Here is a 27,593-nt window from a genome sequence, read left to right as displayed (position 1 = left end):
TCCAAACTTTTACAAAGGTTTTAAAACGTATTTATAGATATTTATAGATATTTATATATATATACTTTGCTTTCTTTTCTCTTTTAAATGACTCTGCTTCCTCGGCGTGCGGGGCTGGCCGGGCCCCCCCCCCGCGGACGGCCGGGGCGGGGAGGGGGGGGTGGCTCGGTGGTCGCGATCCCGTGGGTGCTGGTGCTGGTGGGGCCGGGGCATCCCCGAGGTCCCCGCGCCCCTGAAATGTGACACAACCAACGCGCTGGGCCCGGGGCTTGGGGGGGGGGGGGGGATCCCCGCGGGGGCCGCTCCGGCGGGGGCTGCCGAGGAGTCCGCCCCGGGGGGCTGCAGCCGGGCCGGGCGCGGGGGCTCCCCCCGGTGCCGGGCTCTGTCCTGGTGCGCGCCGGGCGCGGGTCACGGCGAGTGCGTGGCCGGGCTGCTGCGGTTGGAGCTGGGAGAAAGGCTGGGGCTGCAGCTGCCCGGGGGGGGCCCCAGACTGCCCCCGCGGGGGCCGCCCGCCTGCCCCCCCATCGTGTCCATGCCCTCCGAGTTCTCCAGCATCTCCTGGATGAGCGGCGGCATCGAGCCCGGGATCTCCATCTTCAGCGTGATCACCCGCTCGGCGCCTGCAGGGGGGAAAGGGTCAGCAGGGTGCTGCCACAAAGTGGCACTGCCAGAACTGGCAGCCTGAAAGTGGCACCCCCAAATGGTACCCAAAAAACCCTCGAATGGCACCACCAAAATGGCAAACAAAACCACCCAAAATGTCGCACTAAATCTGGCACCCCCAAATGGTACCCAAAAAACCCCAAAATTGCTCCACCAAAATGGCACGCTAAAATTGGCACTCCCCCCCCAAATGGGCACACAAAAATTGGCACCCGAAAAATGGCACGCCCAAAACAGCAGCCTGAAAGTGGCACCCTCAAATGGTAACCAAAGAAACCCCAAAATGGCACACCCAAAAGGCACCCAAAACCACCCAAAATGTCACACTAAATCTGGCACGCCCAAATGGTACCGAAAAAACCCCCAAAATGGCACCACCAAAATGGCACACTAAAAATGGCACACTAAAACTGGCACTCCCCTCAAATGGGTGCCCAAAAATTGGCACCCAAAAAAACCCCAAAATGGTACCACCAAAAGGCACCCAAAAAAATCCCAAATAGCCCCACCAAAATGGCACATTAAAACTGGTACCCTCAAATGGTACCAAAAAAACCCCAAAATGGCACACTAAAACTGACACTCCCCCAAATGAGCACCCAAAAACTGGCACCCAAAAAATGGCACGCCCAAAACAACAGACTGAAAGTGGCACCCCAAAACCAGTACCCCCAAAATGGCATCCAAAAAGTGACACTGCCGAAACAGCACCCTCAAACTGACACCCCCAGTTTTGCTTTTCCCTGGGCACTGAGGACAAGGGACATGGTCACATCCCCAGCATCCCTGGAAGATGCAGTGCTGGGTGTGTCCTTCAGCCCCTCTGGAGGATGCTGAGTGACCCAGACCCCCCGTTGTCCCCTGGATGCTCCCTCAGGGCCCAAAGCTGCAGGAGCCTCACCCTTGGCGCTGATGCTGCGCAGGTCTGTGATCTTCATGAGCATCTTGGGGAACATGTGGGGCTTGTTGGGCCTCCTCTTCCTCACGTAGATCTTCAGGGCCTCCAGCAGTGGCTCCTGCAGCTTGTCCACCTTGTCAGGCTGCTCCAGGTCCTGGCGGTCTGGGGAGGGGGCACACACAGCGGTTGGGGGGGAACAGCACATGCCCCTTGCCATCCTGTGAGCTCCCAGTTCCCACCACTTGGGCTTCACTTGGGGTCTCCTTGCTCAGCCATTGCGGGGAGGACGGCCGGGCCGCACCGGGGGCCCGCGGGCACTGGGCAGGTGCCCATCCCTGCACCCACCTCCGCAGATGAGGCAGATGGCACTGAGCAGCCCCGTCTCGGCGTCGTCCATCTCCAGCGGCAGCAGCTGGTTGGCAAAGGCGAAGACCAGGTCGGTGAGGGGCCCGAACCCCGCGTTGTGCATCTGCGTGCGGTTCAGCGTCAGCCCGTCCGAGAAGGTCATGGTGTCCTGCTCCGGCGTGTAGCGCGTGCAGATCCGCAGGATCTGGTGGGGGGGAGAGGGTGGGGAGCTCAGCCTGGTGTCCCCTCCCCGTCCCTGTCCCCATCTCCCTGTCCCCATGCTCACCAGGATGTCGAGGCAGGCGGCTTTGAGGAGGGTGATCTGGTCGGCGATGGTGAGCGTGGTGAAGCCGGGGAGCTGCTTGGCAAACTCCACCGTCTTGATGATGCACTTGGTGGACAACTCGCTGAACTTGTCCCACAGGTCGATGTCCAGGGACACGCGCTGGTCCGAGCTGTTGTTCTGTGGCGGGAGGTGGGGGATGAGGGCACAGGGGGGCTGCCACCCTCCCCAGCCCCCCAGGACCCCCAGGGCCCCGTGACACTCACCGTAGTGTATTTGCCGAGCTGGCAGAGCGCGGGGAAGGTCTCCTGGTGGGCTTTGCGCACCTTCTCGATGAGCTCCTCCACCTCAGGTGTGATGATGTAGCTCTCCGAGCACTCCGGCTTGGGCACGTCCTTCTTCTTCTTGTTCCGGTCATTGCGGACGGCTGCAGGAACGGCAGGGTCAGTGTCACCTGGCCCTGGTGCCACCCAGCCCCTGCCCCACCCCGCTCTGCCCCTCAGGGCAGGATGGGGACCTGCCACCACTCCCAGCGGAGCCATCAGCACCACAGATCCCTTTAAACAACCCCCAAGTCATTAGGAGTGATTAGGGGTGCAGTTAGACCCTGCACCCTTGGGGGCCCACACCCCTCTCCAAGGGGACAGTGCCCTGCAAAGCCAACACATCAAAGAGGGACTCTGGGGACAGAGAATGGCAGCTGAGCCACCACGCTGGGTGAAGGGCATGGGAGGGACCCTTGGGGTGGCAGATGGGAAGGGGGGAACAGCTGGGAGGAGCCCCAGCCCTGCAGGGATCAGCCTCTGTGAGAGGGCCAGGACCCCTCTTAGGTACAGGGTGAGCTCCTGGGATGCTGAACACCCCCTGGCACTTCTTGGCCCCCCAGGCTCTGCCAGCTCCTCCCAGGGGTCCCAGTCCCCCAGGGGCTGGCAGATGGGGCAGGACTCAGCTGTGCCTCAGCAGCCCTATCCCCCCACGCACCCACCATGGGGGCACAGCCGGGCACCATGACAACTGCCAGCGGAGCAGGGAGGCCTCCTCAGCGTCATTTATCTCTGACATTATCAATCACATGTTGCCTGGGCAACTGCCAGGCTGTGACACAATCCCAGGGGTCCCCATCCCCCCTGAGCCTTGCTGGGCACACGGTGGGGGCTGCTGGGATGGCCCAGCAGGTCCCGCCTGGTCCTGATGAGAACATCAGGCATGGTGTCCCCTCATCCCTGTTCTTCATCCCATCCCCATCCCCATCCCCATCCCCACTCACACTCCTTGGACATTCCGACTTCGAAGCACTTCTGGAGCCGGCAGTACTGGCAGCGGTTGCGTGTCACCTTGTTGATGATGCAGTTCTTGTCCCGGTGGCACGTGTACACCATGTTCTTCTGAATGCTGCGGCGGAAGAAGCCCTGGGGACCCCCCATGGCCCCATCAGCGCCCGGCACGGGGACCCCGAGCACCCCGAGGAGCCCAGGGAGCCATGGTGGCACTCGGGGCTGGTGGCAGCGCTCACCTTGCAGCCCTCGCAGGCGCTGACCCCATAGTGGTACCCCGAGGACTTGTCCTGGCACACGAAGCAGGGCTTGTAGATGCGGGGCAGGGGTGGGGGCGAGGGGGGGCTGGGCACGATCTCCTCCGAGCTGGTGCTCTGCGTCTCCACGGCTGTGGGGAAGGGGAGACACTCAGGGCATGGAGCCCCCCAGGCAGGGAGCCCCCCACCCTGCACCCCATGGTTGTCCCCCAGCTCCAGGGGTCCCGGCAGCCCCAGCCCAGCACTGCCCAGCCCGGCCCTGGCGCCAGGTCGAGCGGGGCCAGCGGGGAGAGGACGCGTGCTGGGAAGATGCAACGTGACATTTCCAGGTCACAGAGACGATGTGGAATTCAGGCAGACAAAAAAAAAAAAAAAAAAAAAACAAAAAAAAAACCAACAAAGAAAAGAAAAGGGCTGGGATCCCAGTCCCAGGAGCCCCCAGCCCAGGCAGCACTGCCAGTGGATGAGGGGACGGAGGGTGCAGGGCCAGCCTGGGGGGGCTGGTGCCACACACTCACTCACACGTGTGGGCACATGTACAGTGTGACACCTGCACATACACAGTGACCCCCACAGCCCCAGGGTCACCCACCACCCCCAGCCAAAGGGCACCCCAGGAGGGGACAGGCACAGTGGCACCCAGCTGGCACCCTGAGGTCCCCCAATGGAGGACACCCCCAAGGCCACCTTTGTCCCTGTAACAAGCAGACCCTGGCCTTGACAGCACAGGGGACACGGCCAGTACCCCTGCCCCCCAAAACCTCATGGAACATGCCTGTTCCCTTCTTGCACCCCAAAACCTGGAGGGATATGCCTCTTGAACCCCAGAAGCACTCCCATACCCCTGTGGCCTGCGGGAGGTGCCCAAGTCCCCCAGGTCAAGCCTTGGTCCTGTCCTAGCACAGCCCGGGCAGGGAGTGGTTCAATGCACTTGGGGTTCACCTCTGGAGCTGGGGGGACTCAGAACAGCTGGGGTGCACCCCTGGCATGCGGGGGTGACTCAGCACAGTCAGGGTGCACCCCTGGAGCTGGGGAGGGGCTCAGCACAGTTGGGGTGCAGCCCCAGCATGGGGCACAGCCAGGCAGGGGTTAAGCGCTCCCCGGCTGCTCCGGGATGTTTGCGAATGTTTTTCTGCAGCAGAGCCAAGCGAACCAGTCAAACAGGATATTAAAGGCCAGGCCCGGCGGGGGAGCCTGGCCCCCCCTCCCGCGCCCCGCCGGCCCCTGCACCCCAAAAAGGGCCCCACGGCCGCCCGAGCTCCCCCCGGGGCCGGGGAGCTGCGGGGAGCCCCGACCGGGGAGCCCGGCCCGGAGAAGGGGCCCCAGCGGAGTGGGGGGGGGTTGGGGAGTGAGGGGTGGGGGGTGGGGGTCCCCAGGCCGGCAGTGCCACGGGCCCCTCGCCAAAGGCCACGGAATGGGGCCAGGGAGGGGACGAGAGGATAAAGCCACCCCTGACGCTTGTCCCCAGGCGCCAACGGGACGGGAAAGTGCGGGGTGTGACAGGAGTGTGCGGGGAGTACGTGGGGTGGGATGTGAATGTATGGGGTGGGACATGAGTGTGTAGGGTGGGATGTGAGTGTGTGGGGTGGGATTGAGTGTGTGGGGTGAGATTTGAATATATGGGGTGGGATACAAGTGTGCAGGGTGGGAGTGTGGAAGTTTGTTGGGAGGGGGGTGGGATATGATGTGTGGGGTGGGGGGGTACGAGTGTAATGGGTGGGATATGAATGTGCGGGGTGGGATGTGAATGTGTGGGGTGGGATACGAGTGTGTGGAGTGGGACGTTAATGTATGGGGTGGAATAGGAGTATATGGGGTGGGATATGAATGTGTGGGGTGGGATCTGAGGGCACCGAGGTGATGGTGCAGGGTGGGATATGGAGTGGGGGAGAGTCCAAGGTAGGATATGAGCGTGCAAGGTGGGATACGAGCGTGTGGGTGGGGCTGGTAGGGTGCAAGGTGGGACACAGGCTGCGAGGTGGGTGTGGGTGTGCGGGTGGGATACGAGGGTGCGGGTGGGACACGGGCGCGGGGGCGAGCGCCGGGCAGAGCTCCCAGGCTGAATAAATCACCGCTGCCACTCGAGGGAGCGGAGCCATTAAAGTGACTGAGAGAACGTCGTCTATAATTTATCGCCTCTTTTATATAATTTAAGAACTTCCTCGTGGAGAGCTGCACTCACAAAACGCGGATTTGACAAGATTTTGATGTGCTGGATGCGGAGGGGGGGAGGGGACCCGGCTCCCTCCGCGTCCCTGTGCCGGCAGAGCTGCTCCAGCACCCCGGGAATCCCCTGCCACCCGCCGTCACCAGCCCGGTGCCACCGCGGAGGGGACACGGACACAGCCGCCAGCCTGGCCAGCTCCCCAGGAGCCCCCCTCATGGCAGCATCAGGCCTGGGTGCCCCTCGCACCCCTGGGGGGCACAAAGCAGCACCCACAGGCGCTGAGCAGGGCAGGATGGGTGCCAACCTGCCCTGCTGGAACACGGCTGGGTGACGGGGTGCAGCTGGGGACACGGTGGACCCCAATGCCCAGGCTCAGCCCACCCCATCCCCCGCAGCAAGTGGGACCCCCGCCGCTGTCCCCCCCGGCCGAGGCAGCGCAGGCCGGCTCCAGCTGCAGACCAGATGCTGCGGCTCCGCCAGATCCCGGGTGAACGCTGACCGCGCCGCCCCCGCCCGCGCCCCGCCGGCTGCTTCCTGCCCGCGCCGGTGGGACCCCGGGGCACCCCGACACCCGCACCCCCGCCCTGGCGTGGGAAAGCGCCGTGCGGGGACACCCCGTGTGCCAGTGCCCGGGGGGGGGACACCGGCCTCCGCGCCGCCACCACCCCGCCGTGGCTCCGGGACAGAGCCCGGCCAGCGGAGCGGGAGGATGAGGATGGGGGATTAGAGGGGGAAGCCCACCCGGGGGTTGCAGAGGGGGTCACCGAGGATCCCCGCAGGCCGGTGCGGTGGCACTGCCGTGCCAGGGTCACAAACACCCCACAGGAGAGTGGAGGCCCACCCAGGGCTTCCCTGCGGATGAGAATCCCACGTGCCCCCGAATTCCTGCGCCTCTGCAGGAGAAGGGGAGGGAGGGAGGGATGGAGGGAGGGAAGAGGGTGCCGGGAACCCAGAGCCGCTGGGGTGCCCATTCCTGCTCACGGCCACCGGCCACGGGCATCTCCTGGTCCCCAGGACATCCTGCCCAGGACCCGGTGTCATCCCCTGCCAGCACCAGGCGTCCCCAAAACCCCGACACACCCATCTGTGACCCGGAGTTTTCGCAAGGCCATGCGAGCCCACCCTGTGCCCAGCGGAGGGGTGCCACACACAATCCAACCCCACGTACCCCTCTCACACCCCCACAGCACTCCAAAAACCCCCAACAGCACATGGCTCCACACGGGCAGGGGCTCCCACTGTCTCCGTGGCCTCCTACAAGATTTTCCACCACCCTCAGGAGCTGCCTCGTGCCTCTGTTTCCCCATGGTGACTGCCCCAGTTCTCTCTAGGGTGTTGGTGGGCTCCCCGTGCCCCCTGAGCAGCTCTGGCTCCTATGCCAGCGCAACACACCCCGCTGGGCAGGGCAGTGCCACGCTGGGCCAGCTGCCAGCACCACGGGGCCAGCGGGCACAGCCCGCAGCTGGCCTCTGAGGAAACTGAGGCACGGCACGGCACCGCTGAGCCCTGCCCGGGCTGGCACCCCCGGGCTGGGGAGACACGTGCAACCTCGAGTGACGTCGGGAGAGGGGCACAGAGCAGGGAAGTCCCGCCAGCGCCCGCCGCCCACGCGCTCGCCAGGTCATGGTCACCGTGACCAGAGCCCCGAGGTGCCCCAGCCAGGGCAGGCGACCCACGTCCCAGCAGCGCTGCTGCCCACGGGGAGGCCCCGCAGGACTGGGCGGCACAGAGAAGGGACAATGGCCCCCAGCGACCCTGCTCGGGACAGTCAGAGCCGGAGGCTCTACGCATAGAGTGGCACTGGAGGCCCGGGACCCCCCGTGCCCACCCTGACCCAGCGAGGCCTCTGGGGCAGCTCCCACCCCTCTCAGAGGCAGCGGGAGCCCCCACACGTCCCCATCGCAGACAAAGCCCCGCTGCCGCGCTCGGTGCCAGCGCAAAGGTCGAGCGGCCCCCGAGACACTGAGGGGAGCGAGAGCGGGGGTCCGCGGCCGCACAGCCTTTGCACAGCGGGCAAACCCCCGCCATGGGCCCTTCCGCCAGGGATCCCCGCCCTTACCGGGGTGAAAGTCCCACGGAACCCGGCAGGACTCTCCCTGGGCCGTTGCGGTGGCCCGTTGGGTACCAGGACACCGGCTGGTCCCACGGCCGGGACAACGGGACTTCCTCCAGCCCCCCCAAATCTCACTCGCCCCCCACCCCGTGGGCACAAACCACAGCAGGCTCCAACCTTCGTGGGGGAACGCTCCCAGGCTGGCCGGCTCTCTGACCGCGCTGCCCGTTCGCCCCCGCTGCCCATCCCGGTACGGCGGTGCCCTCACGCCCTCCGTGCCCCCCATGCTCACCAGGATGTCGAGGCAGGCGGCTTTGAGGAGGGTGATCTGGTCGGCGATGGTGAGCGTGGTGAAGCCGGGGAGCTGCTTGGCAAACTCCACCGTCTTGATGATGCACTTGGTGGACAACTCGCTGAACTTGTCCCACAGGTCGATGTCCAGGGACACGCGCTGGTCCGAGCTGTTGTTCTGTGGCGGGAGGTGGGGGATGAGGGCACAGGGGGGCTGCCACCCTCCCCAGCCCCCCAGGACCCCCAGGGCCCCGTGACACTCACCGTAGTGTATTTGCCGAGCTGGCAGAGCGCGGGGAAGGTCTCCTGGTGGGCTTTGCGCACCTTCTCGATGGAGCTCCTCCACCTCAGGTGTGATGATGTAGCTCTCCGAGCACTCCGGCTTGGGCACGTCCTTCTTCTTCTTGTTCCGGTCATTGCGGACGGCTGCAGGAACGGCAGGGTCAGTGTCACCTGGCCCTGGTGCCAACCCAGCCCCTGCCCCACCCCGCTCTGCCCCTCAGGGCAGGATGGGGACCTGCCACCACTCCCAGCGGAGCCATCAGCACCACAGATCCCTTTAAACAACCCCCAAGTCATTAGGAGTGATTAGGGGTGCAGTTAGACCCTGCACCCTTGGGGGCCCACACCCCTCTCCAAGGGGACAGTGCCCTGCAAAGCCAACACATCAAAGAGGGACTCTGGGGACAGAGAATGGCAGCTGAGCCACCACGCTGGGTGAAGGGCATGGGAGGGACCCTTGGGGTGGCAGATGGGAAGGGGGGAACAGCTGGGAGGAGCCCCAGCCCTGCAGGGATCAGCCTCTGTGAGAGGGCCAGGACCCCTCTTAGGTACAGGGTGAGCTCCTGGGATGCTGAACACCCCCTGGCACTTCTTGGCCCCCCAGGCTCTGCCAGCTCCTCCCAGGGGTCCCAGTCCCCCAGGGGCTGGCAGATGGGGCAGGACTCAGCTGTGCCTCAGCAGCCCTATCCCCCCACGCACCCACCATGGGGGCACAGCCGGGCACCATGACAACTGCCAGCAGAGCAGGGAGGCCTCCTCAGCGTCATTTATCTCTGACATTATCAATCACATGTTGCCTGGGCAACTGCCAGGCTGTGACACAATCCCAGGGGTCCCCATCCCCCCTGAGCCTTGCTGGGCACACGGTGGGGGCTGCTGGGATGGCCCAGCAGGTCCCGCCCTGGTCCTGATGAGAACATCAGGCATGGTGTCCCCTCATCCCTGTTCTTCATCCCATCCCCATCCCCATCCCCATCCCCACTCACACTCCTTGGACATTCCGACTTCGAAGCACTTCTGGAGCCGGCAGTACTGGCAGCGGTTGCGTGTCACCTTGTTGATGATGCAGTTCTTGTCCCGGTGGCACGTGTACACCATGTTCTTCTGAATGCTGCGGCGGAAGAAGCCCTGGGGACCCCCCATGGCCCCATCAGCGCCCGGCACGGGGACCCCGAGCACCCCGAGGAGCCCAGGGAGCCATGGTGGCACTCGGGGCTGGTGGCAGCGCTCACCTTGCAGCCCTCGCAGGCGCTGACCCCATAGTGGTACCCCGAGGACTTGTCCTGGCACACGAAGCAGGGCTTGTAGATGCGGGGCAGGGGTGGGGGCGAGGGGGGGCTGGGCACGATCTCCTCCGAGCTGGTGCTCTGCGTCTCCACGGCTGTGGGGAAGGGGAGACACTCAGGGCATGGAGCCCCCCAGGCAGGGAGCCCCCCACCCTGCACCCCATGGTTGTCCCCCAGCTCCAGGGGTCCCGGCAGCCCCAGCCCAGCACTGCCCAGCCCGGCCCTGGCGCCAGGTCGAGCGGGGCCAGCGGGGAGAGGACGCGTGCTGGGAAGATGCAACGTGACATTTCCAGGTCACAGAGACGATGTGGAATTCAGGCAGACAAAAAAAAAAAAAAAAAAAACCCCAAAAAAAAAAAAACCAACAAAGAAAAGAAAAGGGCCGGGATCCCAGTCCCAGGAGCCCCCAGCCCAGGCAGCACTGCCAGTGGATGAGGGGACGGAGGGTGCAGGGCCAGCCTGGGGGGGCTGGTGCCACACACTCACTCACACGTGTGGGCACACGTACAGTGTGACACCTGCACATACACAGTGACCCCCACAGCCCCAGGGTCACCCACCACCCCCAGCCAAAGGGCCCCCCAGGAGGGGACAGGCACAGTGGCACCCAGCTGGCACCCTGAGGTCCCCCAATGGAGGACACCCCCAAGGCCACCTTTGTCCCTGTAACAAGCAGACCCTGGCCTTGACAGCACAGGGGACACGGCCAGTACCCCTGCCCCCCAAAACCTCATGGAACATGCCTGTTCCCCTCTTGCACCCCAAAACCTGGAGGGATATGCCTCTTGAACCCCAGAAGCACTCCCATACCCCTGTGGCCTGCGGGAGGTGCCCAAGTCCCCCAGGTCAAGCCTTGGTCCTGTCCTAGCACAGCCCGGGCAGGGAGTGGTTCAGTGCACTTGGGGTTCACCTCTGGAGCTGGGGGGACTCAGAACAGCTGGGGTGCACCCCTGGCATGGGGGGTGACTCAGCACAGTCAGGGTGCACCCCTGGAGCTGGGGAGGGGCTCAGCACAGTTGGGGTGCAGCCCCAGCATGGGGCACAGCCAGGCAGGGGTTAAGCGCTCCCCGGCTGCTCCGGGATGTTTGCGAATGTTTTTCTGCAGCAGAGCCAAGCGAACCAGTCAAACAGGATATTAAAGGCCAGGCCCGGCGGGGGAGCCTGGCCCCCCCCCCCGCGCCCCGCCGGCCCCTGCACCCCAAAAAGGGCCCCACGGCCGCCCGAGCTCCCCCCGGGGCCGGGGAGCTGCGGGGAGCCCCGACCGGGGAGCCCGGCCCGGAGAAGGGGCCCCAGCGGAGTGGGGGGGGGTTGGGGAGTGAGGAGTGGGGGGTGGGGGTCCCCAGGCCGGCAGTGCCACGGGCCCCTCGCCAAAGGCCACGGGATGGGGCCAGGGAGGGGACGAGAGGATAAAGCCACCCCTGACGCTTGTCCCCAGGCGCCAACGGGGACGGGAAAAGTGCGGGGTGTGACAGGAGTGTGCGGGGAGTACGTGGGGTGGGATGTGAATGTATGGGGTGGGACATGAGTGTGTAGGGTGGGATGTGAGTGTGTGGGGTGGGATATGAGTGTGTGGGGTGAGATTTGAATATATGGGGTGGGATACAAGTGTGCAGGGTGGGATGTGAGTTTGGGGGGGTGGGATATGAATGTGTGGGGTGGGATACGAGTGTATGGGGTGGGATATGAATGTGCGGGGTGGGATGTGAATGTGTGGGGTGGGATACGAGTGTGTGGAGTGGGACGTTAATGTATGGGGTGGAATAGGAGTATATGGGGTGGGATATGAATGTGTGGGGTGGGATCTGAGGGCACCGAGGTGATGGTGCAGGGTGGGATATGGAGTGGGGGAGAGTCCAAGGTAGGATATGAGCGTGCAAGGTGGGATACGAGCGTGTGGGTGGGGGCTGGTAGGGTGCAAGGTGGGACACAAGGCTGCGAGGTGGGTGTGGGTGTGCGGGGTGGGATACGAGGGTGCGGGTGGGACACGGGCGCGGGGGCGAGCGCCGGGCAGAGCTCCCAGGCTGAATAAATCACCGCTGCCACTCGAGGGAGCGGAGCCATTAAAGTGACTGAGAGAACGTCGTCTATAATTTATCGCCTCTTTTATATAATTTAAGAACTTCCTCGTGGAGAGCTGCACTCACAAAACGCGGATTTGACAAGATTTTGATGTGCTGGATGCGGAGGGGGGGAGGGGACCCGGCTCCCTCCGCGTCCCTGTGCCGGCAGAGCTGCGCCAGCACCCCGGGAATCCCCTGCCACCGCCGTCACCAGCCCGGTGCCACCGCGGAGGGGACACGGACACAGCCGCCAGCCTGGCCAGCTCCCCAGGAGCCCCCCTCATGGCAGCATCAGGCCTGGGTGCCCCTCGCACCCCTGGGGGGCACAAAGCAGCACCCACAGGCGCTGAGCAGGGCAGGATGGGTGCCAACCTGCCCTGCTGGAACACGGCTGGGTGACGGGGTGCAGCTGGGGACACGGTGGACCCCAATGCCCAGGCTCAGCCCACCCCATCCCCCGCAGCAAGTGGGACCCCGCTGTCCCCCCCGGCCGAGGCAGCGCAGGCCGGCTCCAGCTGCAGACCAGATGCTGCGGCTCCGCCAGATCCCGGGTGAACGCTGAACGCGCCGCCCCCGCCCGCGGCCCCGCCGGCTGCTTCCTGCCCGCGCCGGGGGACCCCGGGGCACCCCGACACCCGCACCCCCGCCCTGGCGTGGGAAAGCGCCGGCGGGGACACCCCGTGTGCCAGTGCCCGGGGGGGGGACACCGGCCTCCGCGCCGCCACCACCCCGCCGTGGCTCCGGGACAGAGCCCGGCCAGCGGAGCGGGGAGGATGAGGATGGGGGATTAGAGGGGGAAGCCCACCCGGGGGTTGCAGAGGGGGTCACCGAGGATCCCCGCAGGCCGGTGCGGTGGCACTGCCGTGCCAGGGGTCACAAACACCCCACAGGAGAGTGGAGGCCCACCCAGGGCTTCCCTGCGGATGAGAATCCCACGTGCCCCGAATTCCTGCGCCTCTGCAGGAGAAGGGGGAGGGAGGGAGGGATGGAGGGAGGGAAGAGGGTGCCGGGAACCCAGAGCCGTGGGGTGCCCAGTCCTGCTCACGGCCACCGGCCACGGGCATCTCCTGGTCCCCAGGGACATCCTGCCCAGGACCCGGTGTCTGCCCCTGCCAGCACCAGGCGTCCCCAAAACCCCGACACACCCATCTGTGACCCGGAGTTTTCGCAAGGCCATGCGAGCCCACCCTGTGCCCAGCGGAGGGGTGCCACACACAATCCAACCCCACGTACCCCTCTCACACCCCCACAGCACTCCAAAAACCCCCAACAGCACATGGCTCCACACGGGCAGGGGGCTCCCACTGTCTCCGTGGCCTCCTACAAGATTTTCCACCACCCTCAGGAGCTGCCTCGTGCCTCTGTTTCCCCATGGTGACTGCCCCAGTTCTCTCTAGGGGTGTGGGTGGGCTCCCCGTGCCCCCTGAGCAGCTCTGGCTCCTATGCCAGCGCAACACACCCCGCTGGGCAGGGCAGTGCCACGCTGGGCCAGCTGCCAGCACCACGGGGCCAGCGGGCACAGCCGCAGCTGGCTCTGAGGAAACTGAGGCACGGCACGGCACCGCTGAGCCCTGCCCGGGCTGGCACCCCCGGGCTGGGGAGACACGGCACCTCGAGTGACGTCGGGAGAGGGGCACAGAGCCAGGGAGTCCCGCCAGCGCCCGCCGCCCACGCGCTCGCCAGGTCATGGTCACCGTGACCAGAGCCCCGAGGTGCCCCAGCCAGGGCAGGCGACCCACGTCCAGCAGCGCTGCTGCCCACGGGGAGGCCCCGCAGGACTGGGCGGCACAGAGAAGGGACAATGGCCCCCAGCGACCCTGCTCGGGACAGTCAGAGCCGGGAGGCTCTACGCATAGAGTGGCACTGGAGCCCGGGACCCCCGTGCCCACCCTGACCCAGCGAGGCCTCGGGGGCAGCTCCCACCCCTCGCAGAGGCAGCGGGAGCCCCCACACGTCCCCAGCGCAGACAAAGGCCCCGCGGCCGCGCTCGGTGCCAGCGCAAAGGTCGAGCGGCCCCGAGACAATGAGGGGAGCGAGAGCGGGGGTCCGCGGCCGCACAGCCTTTGCACAGCGGGCACCCCGCCATGGGCCTCCGCCAGGGATCCCCGCCCTTACCGGGGTGAAAGTCCCACGGAACCCGGCAGGACTCTCCCTGGGCCGTTGCGGTGGCCCGTGGGTACCAGGACACCGGCTGGTCCCACGGCCGGGACACGGGACTCCTCCAGCCCCCCCAAATCTCACTCGCCCCCCACCCCGTGGGCACAAACCACAGCAGGGCTCCAACCTCGTGGGGGAACAGCTCCCAGGCTGGCCGGCTCTCGGACCGCGCTGCCCGTGCCCCCCGCTGCCCATCCCGGTACGGCGGTGCCCTCACGCCCTCCGTGCCCCCCCTGCTCAGGGCACCGGGCCGTGACCCCTCCAGGGACACGGAGCAGGGTCCCGCCAGCGGGAACAGGACTGGCCCGGCCCCACATCCACAGCCGGGACCCCCCCCCGCCCAGGAGGACCCCCCGATCCGCGGTAGGGTGGGGGCCCAGGCTGGGGCTCCCCCGCCCCTGGGCAGCAGCGGCGGCTCCGTCTGTAGTTAATTGGATTTTCCCGGAGCCTTTATCAGGAGAGAGCGAAATTCCCGGCGGAGTCGGCGCTGCCCGGACCCCGCTGCGGAAAAGGGGAGCGAGAGGCGACCCCCCCTGCTCCCCTTCACCGAGCTCGGTCTCGATTGCCCCCGAAATAGGGCAGGGGATGTTTAAAGAGCCGGTGGCTTCTGCGCATGGAGCGGGTGGGGAGGAGGCTGAGGGGGCTGAGCCCCACACTCTTCCAGGACCAGCACTCAGCTCAGCCCCCCGCCCACGGCCACGGCCCCCGCACCCAACACCGCACCCCGCAGCCATCCCCGCAGCGCCCCCCACACACCCGCCCGGGTTTCGGGGCCGCTCTCCCCGGCCCGATGCGACGGACGGGGGGCCCCGTCCGCCCCCGGTGCGCAGGTACCTACAGCGGCCGGAGCTGCTCCACGGCGGGGGGCGGCGGGGGGGGCAGCCCCGGGGGCCCGGCCCGTAGAAATCCATGCGGAGGAAGGGGCCGGGGGGCAGCCCCGCCACCGCCGCGCCCTCGTACATGGCCCCGGGGCGGCGGGGGCGGCTCCCCCGGCCGGGGCGGCCCCGGGCGGTCAGTGCCCCCCCCCGCGCCCCCGGGGCGCCCCGCGCCGCGCTGCCATCGCCCCGCGGAGCGGCCCCGCCGCTCGCTCCGCGCCCGAGCGGCGGGAGGAGGAGGAGAAGGAGGAGGAGGAAGAGGAGGAGGAGGAGGAGGAGGAGGAGGAGGCGGGGGGAGGGGAGGAAGGCGCAGCCCCGCCGGCTCTGCGGCTTCGCCAGCCCCGGTCCCTCCCGGCACCCGCCGCCTCCCCGCGCTTAACCCGCTCCGCGCCGAGGGGCCGCACCGGCACCCGCAGGACAGGGGACACGGACACGGGGCACGGATAGGAGAGGGGCGCACGGACATGCCGGGGACGGGCACGGACACGCAGGAGAGAAATGGACACACCGGGGGGGGGGCACGGACACAGGACACGGACAAGAACATGCGGGAGGGGGGCACGGACACCGAGAGGGACACAGACATGCAGGGGGGTAACAGACGTGGTGGGGGGACGGACACATGAGTTGACACGGACACGGAGGAGGACTCGGCGGAGAAATGGACACACGGGGGCAAGGGGACATGCAGGGGAACATGGACATGCAGAGGGACATGGACACGCGGGGGCAGTGCCACTCGGGAGCGAAATGGGGAGGGGCTCAAGGCGGGGCTGGGGGGCCCGGGGGTTGCCCGGCGGAGATGACGGGTCCTGGGGGTCCCGGGGGGGTCCCGGGGGCTGCCCGGCGGCCGCAGCTCATTTGCCTAATGGGATGCGGGTGAACTGCGGGTGAACCCGCGGGAAGGGCTCACCTCGGCCTGACCCTCGACCCCCCCACCCCGGGGGGGCGGGTGGATCTGTGTACATGCATGTGCACGTGTGTTCATGCATGTTCCCTGTGTGTGGAGCGTCTGCATCTCCACTGCAGCGGGGCCACATGTGCCTCCTGCTGCACAGACACATGGGGAGGTGTGTGTGCCTGCACAGGGCAGCCTGTGTGTTCACACGTGTGTGCATTCGTCCTGCACACACACACACACACACACACACACACACACACAGACACACACACACACACGTGTGACACTGTGTCTCATCCAGCACAGCTGAGAACATGAACACACGGGTGTGTGCACAGCCCACTGTATCCATCTGTGTGTGCATGCACACGTGTGTGCTGGCGTGTCACCCGTGCAGGGCACAGAACCGTGTGCCACCACTCCCCTTCACACAAGGCCCTGCTGAAGCTGACACCACAAACCCGGGGAGCTCGAGTGGTGACAGCGGTGACAGTCACACGCCAAGGACAGGCCCTGGGGGTGCCACTTCCCTCTGCAGAGGTGATCTCTGCTGCACAGCGGGCACGGCATGGCACCCGCACTGCTGCCCAGCCCAGGGCTGCCCTGGAGGGAGAGGAGCCCCCTGAACCCCCAGCTGGGCCCTGCCATGGGCAGGAGGAGCACAGGCTGGGAGGGTGCGGGCACTGCCTCACACATCTGTGTGTGGCTCTGTGTGTGTGTGTGTGTGTGTGTGTGTGTGTGGCTGTGTGCATGCGTGTGGCTCTGTGACTGTCCTGTGTGCATGTGTGGCTGTATGTGTGTGGCTGTCTCTGCGTGTGCAGCTGTATGTGTGTGTGGCTGTACACATGTGGCTGTCTCTGTGTGTGTGGCTGTGCAGATGTGTGGCTGTATGTGTGTGTGTGTGGTTGTGCACATTGTGGCTGTACATGTGTGTATGTCTGTACAAGTGTGGCTGTACACATGTGGCTGTCTCTGTGTGGCTGTGCAGATGTATGACTGTACATGAGTGTGTGGCTGTATGTGCGTGTGTGGTTGTGCACATTTTGGCTGTACATGTGTGTCTGTACATGTGTGTCTGTCCCTGTGTGTGGCTGTACATGTGTGTGTGGTTGTGCACATATGTGGCTGTATATGTGTGTGTGTCTGTACAAGTGTGGCTGTGCACATAAGTGGCTGTCCCCATGTGTGTGGCTGTACATGTATGACTGTCCCCATGTGTGTGGCTGTGCACGCGTGTCCGTGTGTTTGTGCGGGGCTGCGCAGCGCGGCAGCGCCTGTTTAAATAATAATGGCAAGTCGGGGCTTTGCTTAGCCAGCAGGTTTCGAACAAAAGCCCAGCGCTGCTCCAACTTCCTGCAGCGAACATGACAAATGTCTGCTCTGACTCATTTACCAGCGCTGGAAAGAATGTGGCTGCGATGGAGGGGACGGAGGGGACGGCGCAGGGGACGCGGGCGGTGGCACCGCGCGGCCGGGCCGTGCCGGAGGCCGCCCAGACGGGCAGCGCTTCCCATCCCGCATCGCTTCCTGCACCGCTTCCCACATCCCCCTTCCCGTCCCGCATCCCCTCCCGTCCCGCGTCGGCGGCAACAGGAAGAAACAGAGATTATAAAAAAAACAAAAAAACAAAGCCTTAATTCCAGAGCCAAGAGGAACTGGGCGAGGGGACACCCCGCACGTAAATCCCGCAGTGGGAGGGGGACAGGCACACCCCGCCCTGAGCCACATCCCACCAGCAGCCTGGGGACACGAAAACGGGGCCCTTCCAGCAACATCCCCGGCCCGCATCCTCCTGGCCCCGCTCCCTGAACGATGCTCCGAGGGGACAGAGCTGCCTCCAAAAGGCTGATGAAAACCCAACCCACCCAACAGCCCATGGGGACCCCATGGAGGACCCCCCCCCGTGCCCGGAGGGGATGGCTTTGGGATCACAGGGTCACAGTCCCCACGGACAGGGATGCCCGGGGCCCCCACAGGAACCCCCCCAGCCCCTCCCCCACCGCCGCGCCGGCACCTCGGGGCCCCGCAGCCCCCCTCTCGCCCGCCCACTTCAAAAGACCCCATTTATCCCCTTCAGCCGCTTTTGAGCCCGGCGAATTCCCGGCTGGAGCAGGCGGCTCCCCCCGGCCCCTGACAGTGATAGAGAACCTCCGCCTAATGGGCTTTCCCAGGCTGGGGGCCCAGCGCCTCATCAATCTTCCCCGGGAAGGGATGGGGGGGCCGGGGGGGTCCCCAGCACCGCACCCCGCGGGGCTCCCCCGGCCACTGCCCTGAGCGGGGCCCCCCGGCCCCGCGTCGTCCCCCCCCCCGGCCCCCGGCCTGCAGGGAGCACGTTTTGCTCATTAATTTTTAAAAATTAATTAATTACGGGGAGCTGCGGGGGAGCGGCTGCGGCGCGAGGAAACCGGAGCCAGCGGGTAGGGTGACAGGCCAGCCCGGGCGCGGGGCCCCCTGTCCCGGCAGCCCGGAGCGGGGCCGGGGGGGCGCGGCTGCCGCGGGGGCTGGGCTGGGGTCCCACGTCCCACAGCCAGGCCTGGGAATCAGGGCGAGGGCTGCACAGGGACCCCGCGGGGACCCCTGAGACACGCCACGGGCCAGCACTGGGCAAGGGGAGGGGACCTCCAGGGACAGGAAGGCGCCACAGAGCCCCCAGGGATAGGGGATGAGGGCACAGGCACAACCCAGCGGTGCCACACGCGCCAACACGGGTGTACACACCTGGCACGGGGACACGGGGCACGCTGCTGTGTGTCACCAACACACAGGCACAGAGGGCACTGACACATACACAAACACGTGACACACATGTGTGTGCACACAGGCAGAGAGGGCACTGACACACACACACACGTGACACGTGTGTGTGCACACACAGGCACAGCAGGCACTGGCACACACACACACAGGTGTGACACATGCACAACCTGCATAGTCCCAAGTGTGCACACACAGGCACAGAGGGCACTGACACACACACACACGTGTGACACACATGTGCACACCCTGCACAGCCCCAGCTGTGCAGACACAGCACCGGCACTGCCAGCAGCACACACGCAGCTCCACGCTGCCCGCAGAGGGCACACAGAGGACGTGCACACCCCTCGTGGGAGCACACACCTGCCCACAGGCAGCTCCCAGCCCACCAGATCTCCATCCCAGCACCCACGGACCCGCTGGGCTGCCCAGTCCAGCCCCGAATCCAGGAGGGGCAGCTGCACCCCCAGGAGGGCCCAGCCCGGGGCCGCGCAGCTGCAGCACATCTGGTGAGGGCGGGACACATGGTGAGGAGGGGGTGGTGGCACCGGCCCCCGGCAGGCGGGACACAGACACGGGCACCTCCCTGCACCAGCAGCGACAGCAGTGGCACCACAGGCCACCCCAATAGTGCAGGACCGACCCAAACAGGGCACCCACTATATGTGCGGATGCTACAGGCAGGGGGCAACACATGGTACCCCCACCCCCTGCATCCCTCGGGCACCCGGCAGGGAAAGCCAAGGGGAAACTGAGGCACGATTCACCACCTGCCTCAGGACACCCTCCAGCCGTGCCCGCGGCCCTGTCCCCAGTGTCAGGGAAGGGGGGGACACAGGCGGCCCCCCCAGCCTGTTCCCACACGCCCGGAATGGCCCCAGAGCCAGCGCGGGGGAGTGGCCCCACCCGCCGACACCCAGTCGCTGAACTGGTCCCACTGGGTCCCACCGCCGCCGGGGCGGCTCCAGCGGGGGACAGCACCCAGGGCTGGCCCTGCCCGGACCTGCACCGGCCCCCGGGGCCAAGGACGGGCCGGGGGGGCCCCGCCACACCCCGAGCCACGGGGTTCTCCCCGGCAGCGGGCGCCGCAGGGCACTCATGCTGCAGGGAGCAGGCACGGGCACCCAGCACCGTGGGGCTGGGGTGAGAAGAGGTCCAGCAGCCGCCCCACGGCGTCTAGGGAAACTGAGGCAGGCTGAGGGGTGCTGGTTTGGGGGAGTCCCGGGAGGGAGCCCACCCTCAGCGGCTCCCAGCTGCCATCATGGCAGGCAGTGATTACCAGGGCCGTGATGGACGACCCTGTCATGGGGAAATGGAATCGGGAGCAGCAGTGATGATGATTGTCTTCATCGCCTTCATCACCTCCCCCATGGCAGCCCTGCCACCGGTGAACAAAGAGCCACCGTGGGGACACAGCACCCACCAAGCCTGCTGGCACCCAGGCTGGTCACAGAGAGGGACAGGAATACCCTGACCAGGGCCTGCAGGCCCTTAATAACCAGCCACTAACAAAGGTGGCTGCAATCAATGACACAACCCCACCAGGGCCACTGACCACTCCGTGCCTCAGTTTCCCCAGCAGCAGCACTCACAGGGTCACACAGGGAAAAAGCACCACGGAGCCCTCAAAATCAGCTCCCCACAGGTGTGGCTGGGAGCAAGGAGACCCTCCCTCACCAGTGCCACTGCCCCAGGGACACATTATGGATCCCACACCCCATACTGGGGACAGAGCCTGGCCCACAGGGGTCCCCACATGTCCCCCCAGCACTGGGGGTGCCACCAGCTCTCTCAGGGCTCTGGTACTCACTGGCAGGTGATGGGGTGCTGTATCCACTGACGGGAAGCTGGTGCTGGATGCCAGCCAGGGTGCTGGGCGGCGAGAGCCCCCCCAGCATGTGTGGGAAGAAGAAGGCGTAGGGGGGCACAGGGTAGCCATTGAGGTGCCCCCCACCCGGCGTGGGGCAGGAGCTGCTGTTGCTGGCCATGGCGAGCTCTCCGCTGCGGGGGGCTCTCAGGTGCGGGGTGCCAGGGGCGAGCAGGGCATGGGGCCCGTGGGTGCCCTGCTGCCGGGCTGTCCTCACGGCTGGCGCTGTTCCTGCGGCGCTGCGGGGGAAGCAGAGAGGGGCATTAGCACAGGGGCTGGGATCACTGACCCCCCACCCCACCCCGTGGGGTCACCCACCAGCAGTGCCTCAGTTTCCCCAGCCCCCCCCCTCAGAGTCACATCCCATCCCGGCCCCAGGAGGGCGCAGCCGGCCGGGCCTGGGGCTCCGTGCGGGATTAACGCCGATCCCCCCGATTAACGACACCGGGACGGCGGCACCGGCAGGCGCAGCTCACTAATCCCAGCTTAGCTGGGTGGAGGGGACGGGGGGGACGGCGTGGGGACGGCCTGGGGACACTGTGGCCCCACAGGGCACCCCCTCCAGCCAAAGGCCACACCATGATCCCCAACCTGCTCTGCCAGGCCAGGCATGGGACATGGGGCATGCAACAGAACCGGGGGGCAGCAGCCCCTGCCCCAGTCTTGGGGACTGCAGGGCAGCTGGGGACGGGGGGGGGACACACGGGCACACTGGGGTCCCCTGAGGACAGCGGCTCTGCTCCGGGCTGGCTCTGCCGTCACGGCCACGCTCCCACTCCGGCTGCGCTCCCCCCATCCCTGCACGGATCCCGAGGGGGCTCAGTCCCTCGGCCTCATGGGGAGGGGGCTCAGCCCCCCGGGACCAGCACCGGGAGGCTCTGCCGGCCGCAGGGCTGGGCTGTGCCCGCCGTGACACAGCCCTGTGCCATGTGCCATGCCGTGTGCCCACCGGCACGAACCCCAGGCCCGGGCCGGTCGGGGGGCGGTGGGAAGGGGGGCGCGGGGCTTTCACAATCCCGGGCTGGCTGTTTATTTAAGTGCTGGCGCAGGGCCCGGCGGGGGCTGTTTATTTGCCGAGAGTGCTGGCTCTCGGCCCCGCGGAGGCGGAAAAGGATCCAGAGGAACAAGGCTGGGCCGCCCGGCAAGGCGCTGGGGAGGGGCCGGGATGGGCATGGCCCTGCCCGCCCCCCCAGAACCCAGCTGGGTGCACCCACTACAGGCAGGACCCCCGTTCTTCCAACTCACCCCTGCACCCACTGACCCAGTGGGGAGCACCCATGAGGACACCTATGGTCCTGGCACCCTGGGGTGGGCACCCATCAGTGGCTGGGTGAGGGTCACAGCCCCCCCAGCACCCTAGTGAGTGTGGGATTCCCACAGGCACTGCCAGGGCACGGTGCCGGACGCCAGCTCAGCATCGTTCTGGGGACAGCCCTCGCCTGGGCTCCACACATGGCACTGCAGGGAGCCTGGCCTGCACTGTGGGGCACTGCCCATGGCCCCCCCGGCTGGGCTGTGGCCCCCGAGTTGTGCTGGCCAGGGGGAGCCAGGGGAGGGAGGCGCGGGAAGAACTGTTTATGTTTGCCGGTGCCAAGTGCTCGCCGGGCACCGCGCCAGCCGTGCCGGGGCCCAATTACTCAACCCGCTCAGGCCCCCCCACACACCACTGGCTGGCCAGGGACTGAGCCAGGCCAACACCGCTGGCCTGGTCACCGTGCACCCCAGCGACCCCCCTTCCCCATGCTCCACATGACCAGCAGTGGCCAGGAGGGTCCAGGGATCATGGCCAGCCTTGCTCCCATGGGCGCTGGTGAGCAGGAGGAGCTGCTGCCCAGAGGAGCTCCCTTGGGACCATGTGCTGCCACAGCCCCCAGCACACAGCTGCTCCCCAACTGGGGGATCGTGGGTGTTCCAAATAGGGGTCCTGGCTGTCCCAAATGGGGGTCCTAACCAAGCTGCATGCCCCAAGCCTCCTGGGTCAGCAATGTAGGGCCAGGGGCCGTGCAGCCCCCTCAGCTGGGCCCGTGCTCACCCGCCCCAACGCCTTTTCCTCCAGTCCCCGCAGGAGCTGGACGAGGCCCGGAGCTTCCTGGAATCCAGCGCCTCGTTCCAGCCCCGTGGAAAACGTTGATGCGGGGCCTGGGCCAAATGCAGCCACGAGGAACCTCCCACCCGGGTAGGGGTGGCCCCCGGGAGCGGATGGACAGACGCACGGACACGCAGATCAGACCATTCCCAAGGCTAGCAGCAGCGGGGCTGGTGGGGGACATAATTTGAGGGGCCATGGCTGGGGGTGGGGGACACAGCTGAGGTGGGACATGGCTGAGGTGGGACAAGCCACCATCCCACTGTGACCTCAAAGAGAGCACAAAGCCCTCTCCAAAAACGTGTGCACACCCAGACAGGGCAGGCAGCACTGGCACAGTCCCCCAGGAGACCCCTTCCAAAATGGCAGCCCCCCCACTGTGACCCCCCAGGCTGGGTTCAGCGCCCCCATCCATATCCAGCACAGCCACCATCAACTACAGAGCAACCAGGGTCCCACAAGAATGGCCACACCACAACACCCCCTCCCCAGGGCCCACCCCAGCCAGCTACACCTCCAGCCCACCCTGACACCCCCCAAAACCCCCAGAGCAGGCAGCACCCCAACCCCAGCCCATGTGACACCCCCAAACCCAGCTGTGCTTCCTGTCGGGGCACACGGCGATGGCAGCAGCAGCGCCCGGATGTGACACGCCGTGAGCGGGGGCACCGCCCTGGCACCCCTGGCAGCAGGGGGCCAGCGGGCCCGGGGGTGCTGGGGGGTGCCTGGCAGGGCAGCGGGCATCGACCCAGCCCTTCCTGTCACGCCGGTGGGCACCGTGCTCCCGGCCGCAGCTTCCCCTTGCCACTCTCGATTCCCAGGCGGACAGGTTTCAGTTCAGTCCCGGCCCAGTTGTCACAGCCCATCGCCCCAGACTCTCTCACCCTGCTCCCCTGCCACCCAGAGTCTGTCACCCCACTGACATATCACCACCCCACTGACGTATCACCCCACTGCCTCATGACCCCAGTGACCTGCCACCCCAGCCCCTTGTCCCTGCTGCCATCGCAGGGTTCACCACTGCAGCATCCCTCACTCCCCAAACCTGGCAGCGGCCACCGTGTGCATCCCCCACCCTGACCAGAACAGGCAGTGGGGACCTTCCCTGTGCCAGGCTGTCCCCGTGGGGTGTGGGCAGAGCGGGGTTGCCGTGCTGAGGCACAGGGGCACAGGATGGCAGCCTCCGGGCAGGGCAGGAAGCGCCTGTGGAGCCACTGCGGTTGCAGCCTGCGGTTTCCTCGCTGGCAGCAGAGCCAGCCCGGGGTGGCCTCGCACGCGAGGCCAAGGGCCTGGCTGCCCCCATTGCCCCCCGCCACCACCGGCCCCTCCAGACTCCACCCCGGGCAAGGCAGCGTTGTGCAGGGGTGATGAGGTGATCCCCTGACAGGGCTGCTGAGAGAGACCCTCTCCCGTTTGCCCAAAGCTCTCCACGGTGAGTCACCGTCACGTTTCTCACGTCCCCGGGCAGGCGTGAATCATGCCCAGCCCGCGGCACGGCCGGAGCCAGCGGCACACACTCGGCCAGCATGCGCCGGAGTTGAGGCTGCTGGGAACAGGAATCTGAGGATGCTGAGGCCAGTGCAGACCCCAGAACCTACATCCTCCTCCCCGGGGCCAGCAGCCGACCCAAGGGTTTGCTCAGCCCCACCGCAGGTCCCTGGGCAGAATTGGTGTTCGAGAATCCCAACACCAACTGCAAGATACACTGAGACACCACGGCTCCTCCAGCACAGACACAGCGCCAGGGACAAGGGACACCACACTGGCCCATGGGGACACTGTCCATGCTGGCCTCCTCAGCCCATGGATGCACACCATAGGGAGTCACCACTGGCCCTGTAGTGAGGGTCCTCACCCCTGCACCCCACATCTCGCTGCTGCCAGGAGCCACAAACTGAAATTCCACCTGTTGCGGCCGGGCCGACTCCGGTTACGCCGGGAACGCGCCGCTCCGGTTACACCTCCCGCACCCACCACCAGACGCGCCATTCTTCTGTGGGAACAGGTGCCCCAGCCCCCGCCACGGCCCCTGGCATGGCCACAGTTGTGCCACGCCACCACCGGCACGGCTCCGGCCTGGCTGCACTGTGGGTGCCTTGAGAGGAGCTGGGCCAGTCCCAAAGGTCCAGTGGTGTCCCAGCCAGCATGACCCACCAGCCCCTCACACTGTGGGGACAGCACCCTGGGGAAACACACCCACCCCTGCCTGCCTATGCAGGGGACATCCCCAGGTACAGCCCAATCCCCACCCTGCATCCCAACCCTCAGGATGAAAGCAGGAACCCACAGGCCCAGGGCTCACAGTCCTGGAGCACCCCATTCCAGGGCTCCCAGAGCACCCCATCCCTGGGGCCTGGAGCTCCTAATCCTTGGGGGCCTGGAGCGCCCCATCCCCATTCCCCAGGTCTCCCGGGAAGCAGGGGGATGGTGCCCCAGCAGCCACTCGCGGCAGTCCCGGTTGTTTTTAGCAGAGGCTGCGGCGGCAGCCGGCGCCCTGGGAATGGCGTGCCGGGAACAGCGCGGCCCCAGACAGCCCTCGCTGGCTCGGCGACAGCCGGCAGACAAGTGCAGCTGGCACAGGGCCGCTCGGGACACAGCGCGGGGGGACCCGGCGGGCAGGCGGCTGCGCGACACCCCCGGACACCGGGATTTGGTGGCACCGTGCCCCCAGCCTGGGCAAGGCTCCCGGGAGCGAAGCCCTGCTGTACCTGGGGGGGCCAAACCGCTCCATACTGCGGCCACCGCGACCCACCGCGTCGTGCCCGGGCTGGCTGCGGCCGTGCGCCGCTGCCACGTCCCCTTGCCATGTCCCTTGTCGCTGCCTGGCAGCCGGGGCTCAGTGGGGACAGCAGAGGCCACGGCAGGCGCACGCGGCCCCTCGTCGGGCCCTGCCACGAGCCACCCCCCGCTAAGCCGCCTCCAGCCGCAGGGAGATTAACCCATTTTCCGTAATCAGCACATGTGTCACCGCAGATATGATCGCACACACCCCCCCCCAGCACTCTCTGCGCCCCCCCTGGGGCTGGCACTGCCAGGGGTGCCCTACGGCATGGGGCACCTTGAGGCTCCAGGCACGCACTGCAGGGCACTCACAGTTCCTCCAACCTTGAGGTGCTGCAGCAGCACCCCAAAAAGGGCTGGGGGACCCCAGAATCCAACCACCCTCTTTGTGGCAGCACCGGCATCAGCGCTGGATGTTGCCAGGACAGTGGCTCAGGGCACGGCGGCTCAGGGCACGCGCGGCCAAATGTGGCACGTTGTCACACCAGAACCTCCTGGATATAAATAGATCCAGAGCGGCGGGATGGTGAATCCCAGCGCCGCAGGGCAGGCGGTGGCGGTGGCACAGCCGTCCCCAGGCTCTGTGGCCGCGACGCTGCTCCTGCCACAGGGACGGAGTGCAGGGACACGGAGGATGTATGAGGACAGCTGAGCGAAGCCAGGTGTCCCTGTGGGATGGAGCAGCCGCAGACACCAGGCAGCTCCGGATGAGGCACAGGGCAGTGCCCTGCTCCTGTCGTCCTGCTGTCGGTGGCCCGTGTCACCGTGTCACCTGGGGGGGCTGTGAGCAATGGGCAAAGGGGCCAGGCACCCACCAGGACACCCACGGGCATCCCTGGTGTGAGCACCCGCGGGAGCAGGCGCATCCTCGAGCCGCAGCAAGGTCACCCCCAAGGGCAGGGTGGGGGCCCACGGGTGACATATGGCCCGGGAGCAGTGGCCGCGGGGCCGCTAAGCCATCGAGCCGTCACCCGCTAATCCCGGCGCGGGGACGCGGCGGGTGCTGCACCCGCAGCCACCAGCCGGTGCCTGCCCGGCTCCCCGGAGCGGGGGAACCGCCTTGGGGAACCCCCGTGTCCCCTCCAGCACCCTCCTCGCTGCAGGGCGGCCCTGCCACCAACGAGGTCAAAGGTCAGAGGCACAGATTTGGGGGACAGACGCACAGATTTGTCCCCGCACCGGCCCGCCCCAACCTGGGGCGCTGCTCCCCGTTACCGGGGGGGACCGGGGGGGTCCCCCTCCGTCGGGGTCGAACACCCGGGGGACTGCACCCCCAAGACCCCCACCCCGCCTAGAGCCCGCGGGGGCTCCGCCGCCCCCGGCCCGGCCCCGAGCAGCTGCTGCGGGAGGGAGGCAGCGGCCGACGGTCCCTTCCCCGGCCCCGCCGCCCCCCGCCCGGCTCCCCCGGGCCCCCCCGCCCGCCGCCGCCCTGTCAGCCGCGCAGAGCGATGGCTTCCTCCGCCCGCCGGCCAGGAAACGGCGCAGACGCCGCTCCCGCCCCCCGGCCCCCGGCGCCCCCCGCGCTCCCGGCCCCGCTCCCCCGCCGGGCCCCGGCCCCGCCGCACCCCGAAAAGGGGAAGCGGCCCCGGCCCCCCCCGGCGCGGGAAGGTGGGGGCAATGTGGCTGCGCGTACCGGCGGCCCAGGGGAGCCCGGTAATCCCGGGGTGGTCTCCCCAGCACCGCGCTCTGTGGCGGTCGGCCGGTGCCCGGTAGGGTGTAGAGGCTAGCGGAGCGTCCCCGGAGCGTGGGGGGGCAGCGCTGCCGCCCGGGAGCGCCCAGGCAGTCGGTACCGGGAGAGGGAACTCCGGCAGCCCCAAGCCCAGTGTAGGTGGCAGAGGCCGAAGCCGCGATCCCGAACCCGCTGCGGCTCCGGTACTCCCGGCAGCCGCAGCCCGGCGGAGTCCCTCCCCCGCTGCGGGAACCCCGGGATCACCCGTTACCGGAGGGGGATCCCCAGAGGCGGTACCGGAGCCGCACCGAGACCCTCCTTCCCCACCCCGCTCCCTCGGGCAGATCCAGAGACCCCTCATTACCTGCTCACGGGGACTCCAACACCGAAATCCTTAAACCCGGGGAGTTCCCGGTGGTGGCTGCATGGCGGCGGCACCGGGAAGGAGCGGGGGGGAAGGGGGGGGTTCGCCCCGGCTTAGAGGGGTGAGGGAGGGGTGGGGTGGGGGTTCCCGGGGGGGTTCACCGAGCGGCGGCCGCGGCCATTGCGAGTCATGTGCTCGCGGGGAAACTTTACCCGGGGCTGGGCCGGGCGGGGCAGCGGCGGCGGCGGCGGCGGCGGCGGCGGAGGGCGGGGGGAGA

At 67.1% G+C, this 27,593-nt stretch overlaps 1 protein-coding gene across 4 annotated transcripts; it reads right to left on the bottom strand.

Annotated features, from left to right (window-relative positions):
* Positions 1-363: 363 nt before the first annotated feature.
* On the bottom strand, positions 364-27,453 carry RARA (retinoic acid receptor alpha). Of its 4 annotated transcripts, none has more exons than XM_050985793.1 (9): positions 27,317-27,453; positions 20,360-20,655; positions 9,746-9,894; positions 9,500-9,641; positions 2,456-2,616; positions 2,193-2,369; positions 1,907-2,111; positions 1,565-1,723; positions 364-620 (listed from the first exon to the last, which is right to left on the bottom strand). In XM_050985793.1, exons 2-9 carry the CDS (start codon positions 20,535-20,537, stop codon positions 409-411), a joined length of 1,383 nt encoding a protein of 460 aa, XP_050841750.1. In that variant the 5' UTR covers positions 20,538-20,655; positions 27,317-27,453; the 3' UTR covers positions 364-408. The 4 variants fall into 4 exon arrangements, with proteins under 4 accessions (XP_050841750.1, XP_050841752.1, XP_050841751.1 ...); XM_050985795.1 differs by lacking the exon at positions 9,500-9,641 and adding an exon at positions 3,457-3,598; XM_050985794.1 differs by lacking the exons at positions 9,500-9,641; positions 9,746-9,894 and adding exons at positions 3,457-3,598; positions 3,703-3,851.
* Between the last annotated feature and the right edge of the window lie 140 nt (positions 27,454-27,593).

Source organism: Serinus canaria, chromosome 27 (genome assembly GCF_022539315.1).
Source record: "Serinus canaria isolate serCan28SL12 chromosome 27, serCan2020, whole genome shotgun sequence".
Lineage (NCBI taxonomy): Eukaryota > Metazoa > Chordata > Aves > Passeriformes > Fringillidae > Serinus > Serinus canaria.
The sequence above is the reverse complement of the archived record's forward strand: the minus strand, read 5'-3'. Positions and strand labels throughout refer to the sequence as shown.

Bases quoted from the DNA above. Each gene is read 5' to 3' on its own strand.
- RARA (XM_050985793.1), bottom strand. From the start codon at position 20,537: ATGGCCAGCAACAGCAGCTCCTGCCCCACGCCGGGTGGGGGGCACCTC. The intron at 2,617-9,499 runs GTGAGTGGGGAT...CCGTTCCTGCAG, and splicing joins AGTCGGAATGTCCAAGGAGT to CCGTCCGCAATGACCGGAAC. The intron at 621-1,564 runs GTGAGGCTCCTG...TCCCCCCTGCAG, and splicing joins GCGCAGCATCAGCGCCAAGG to GCGCCGAGCGGGTGATCACG.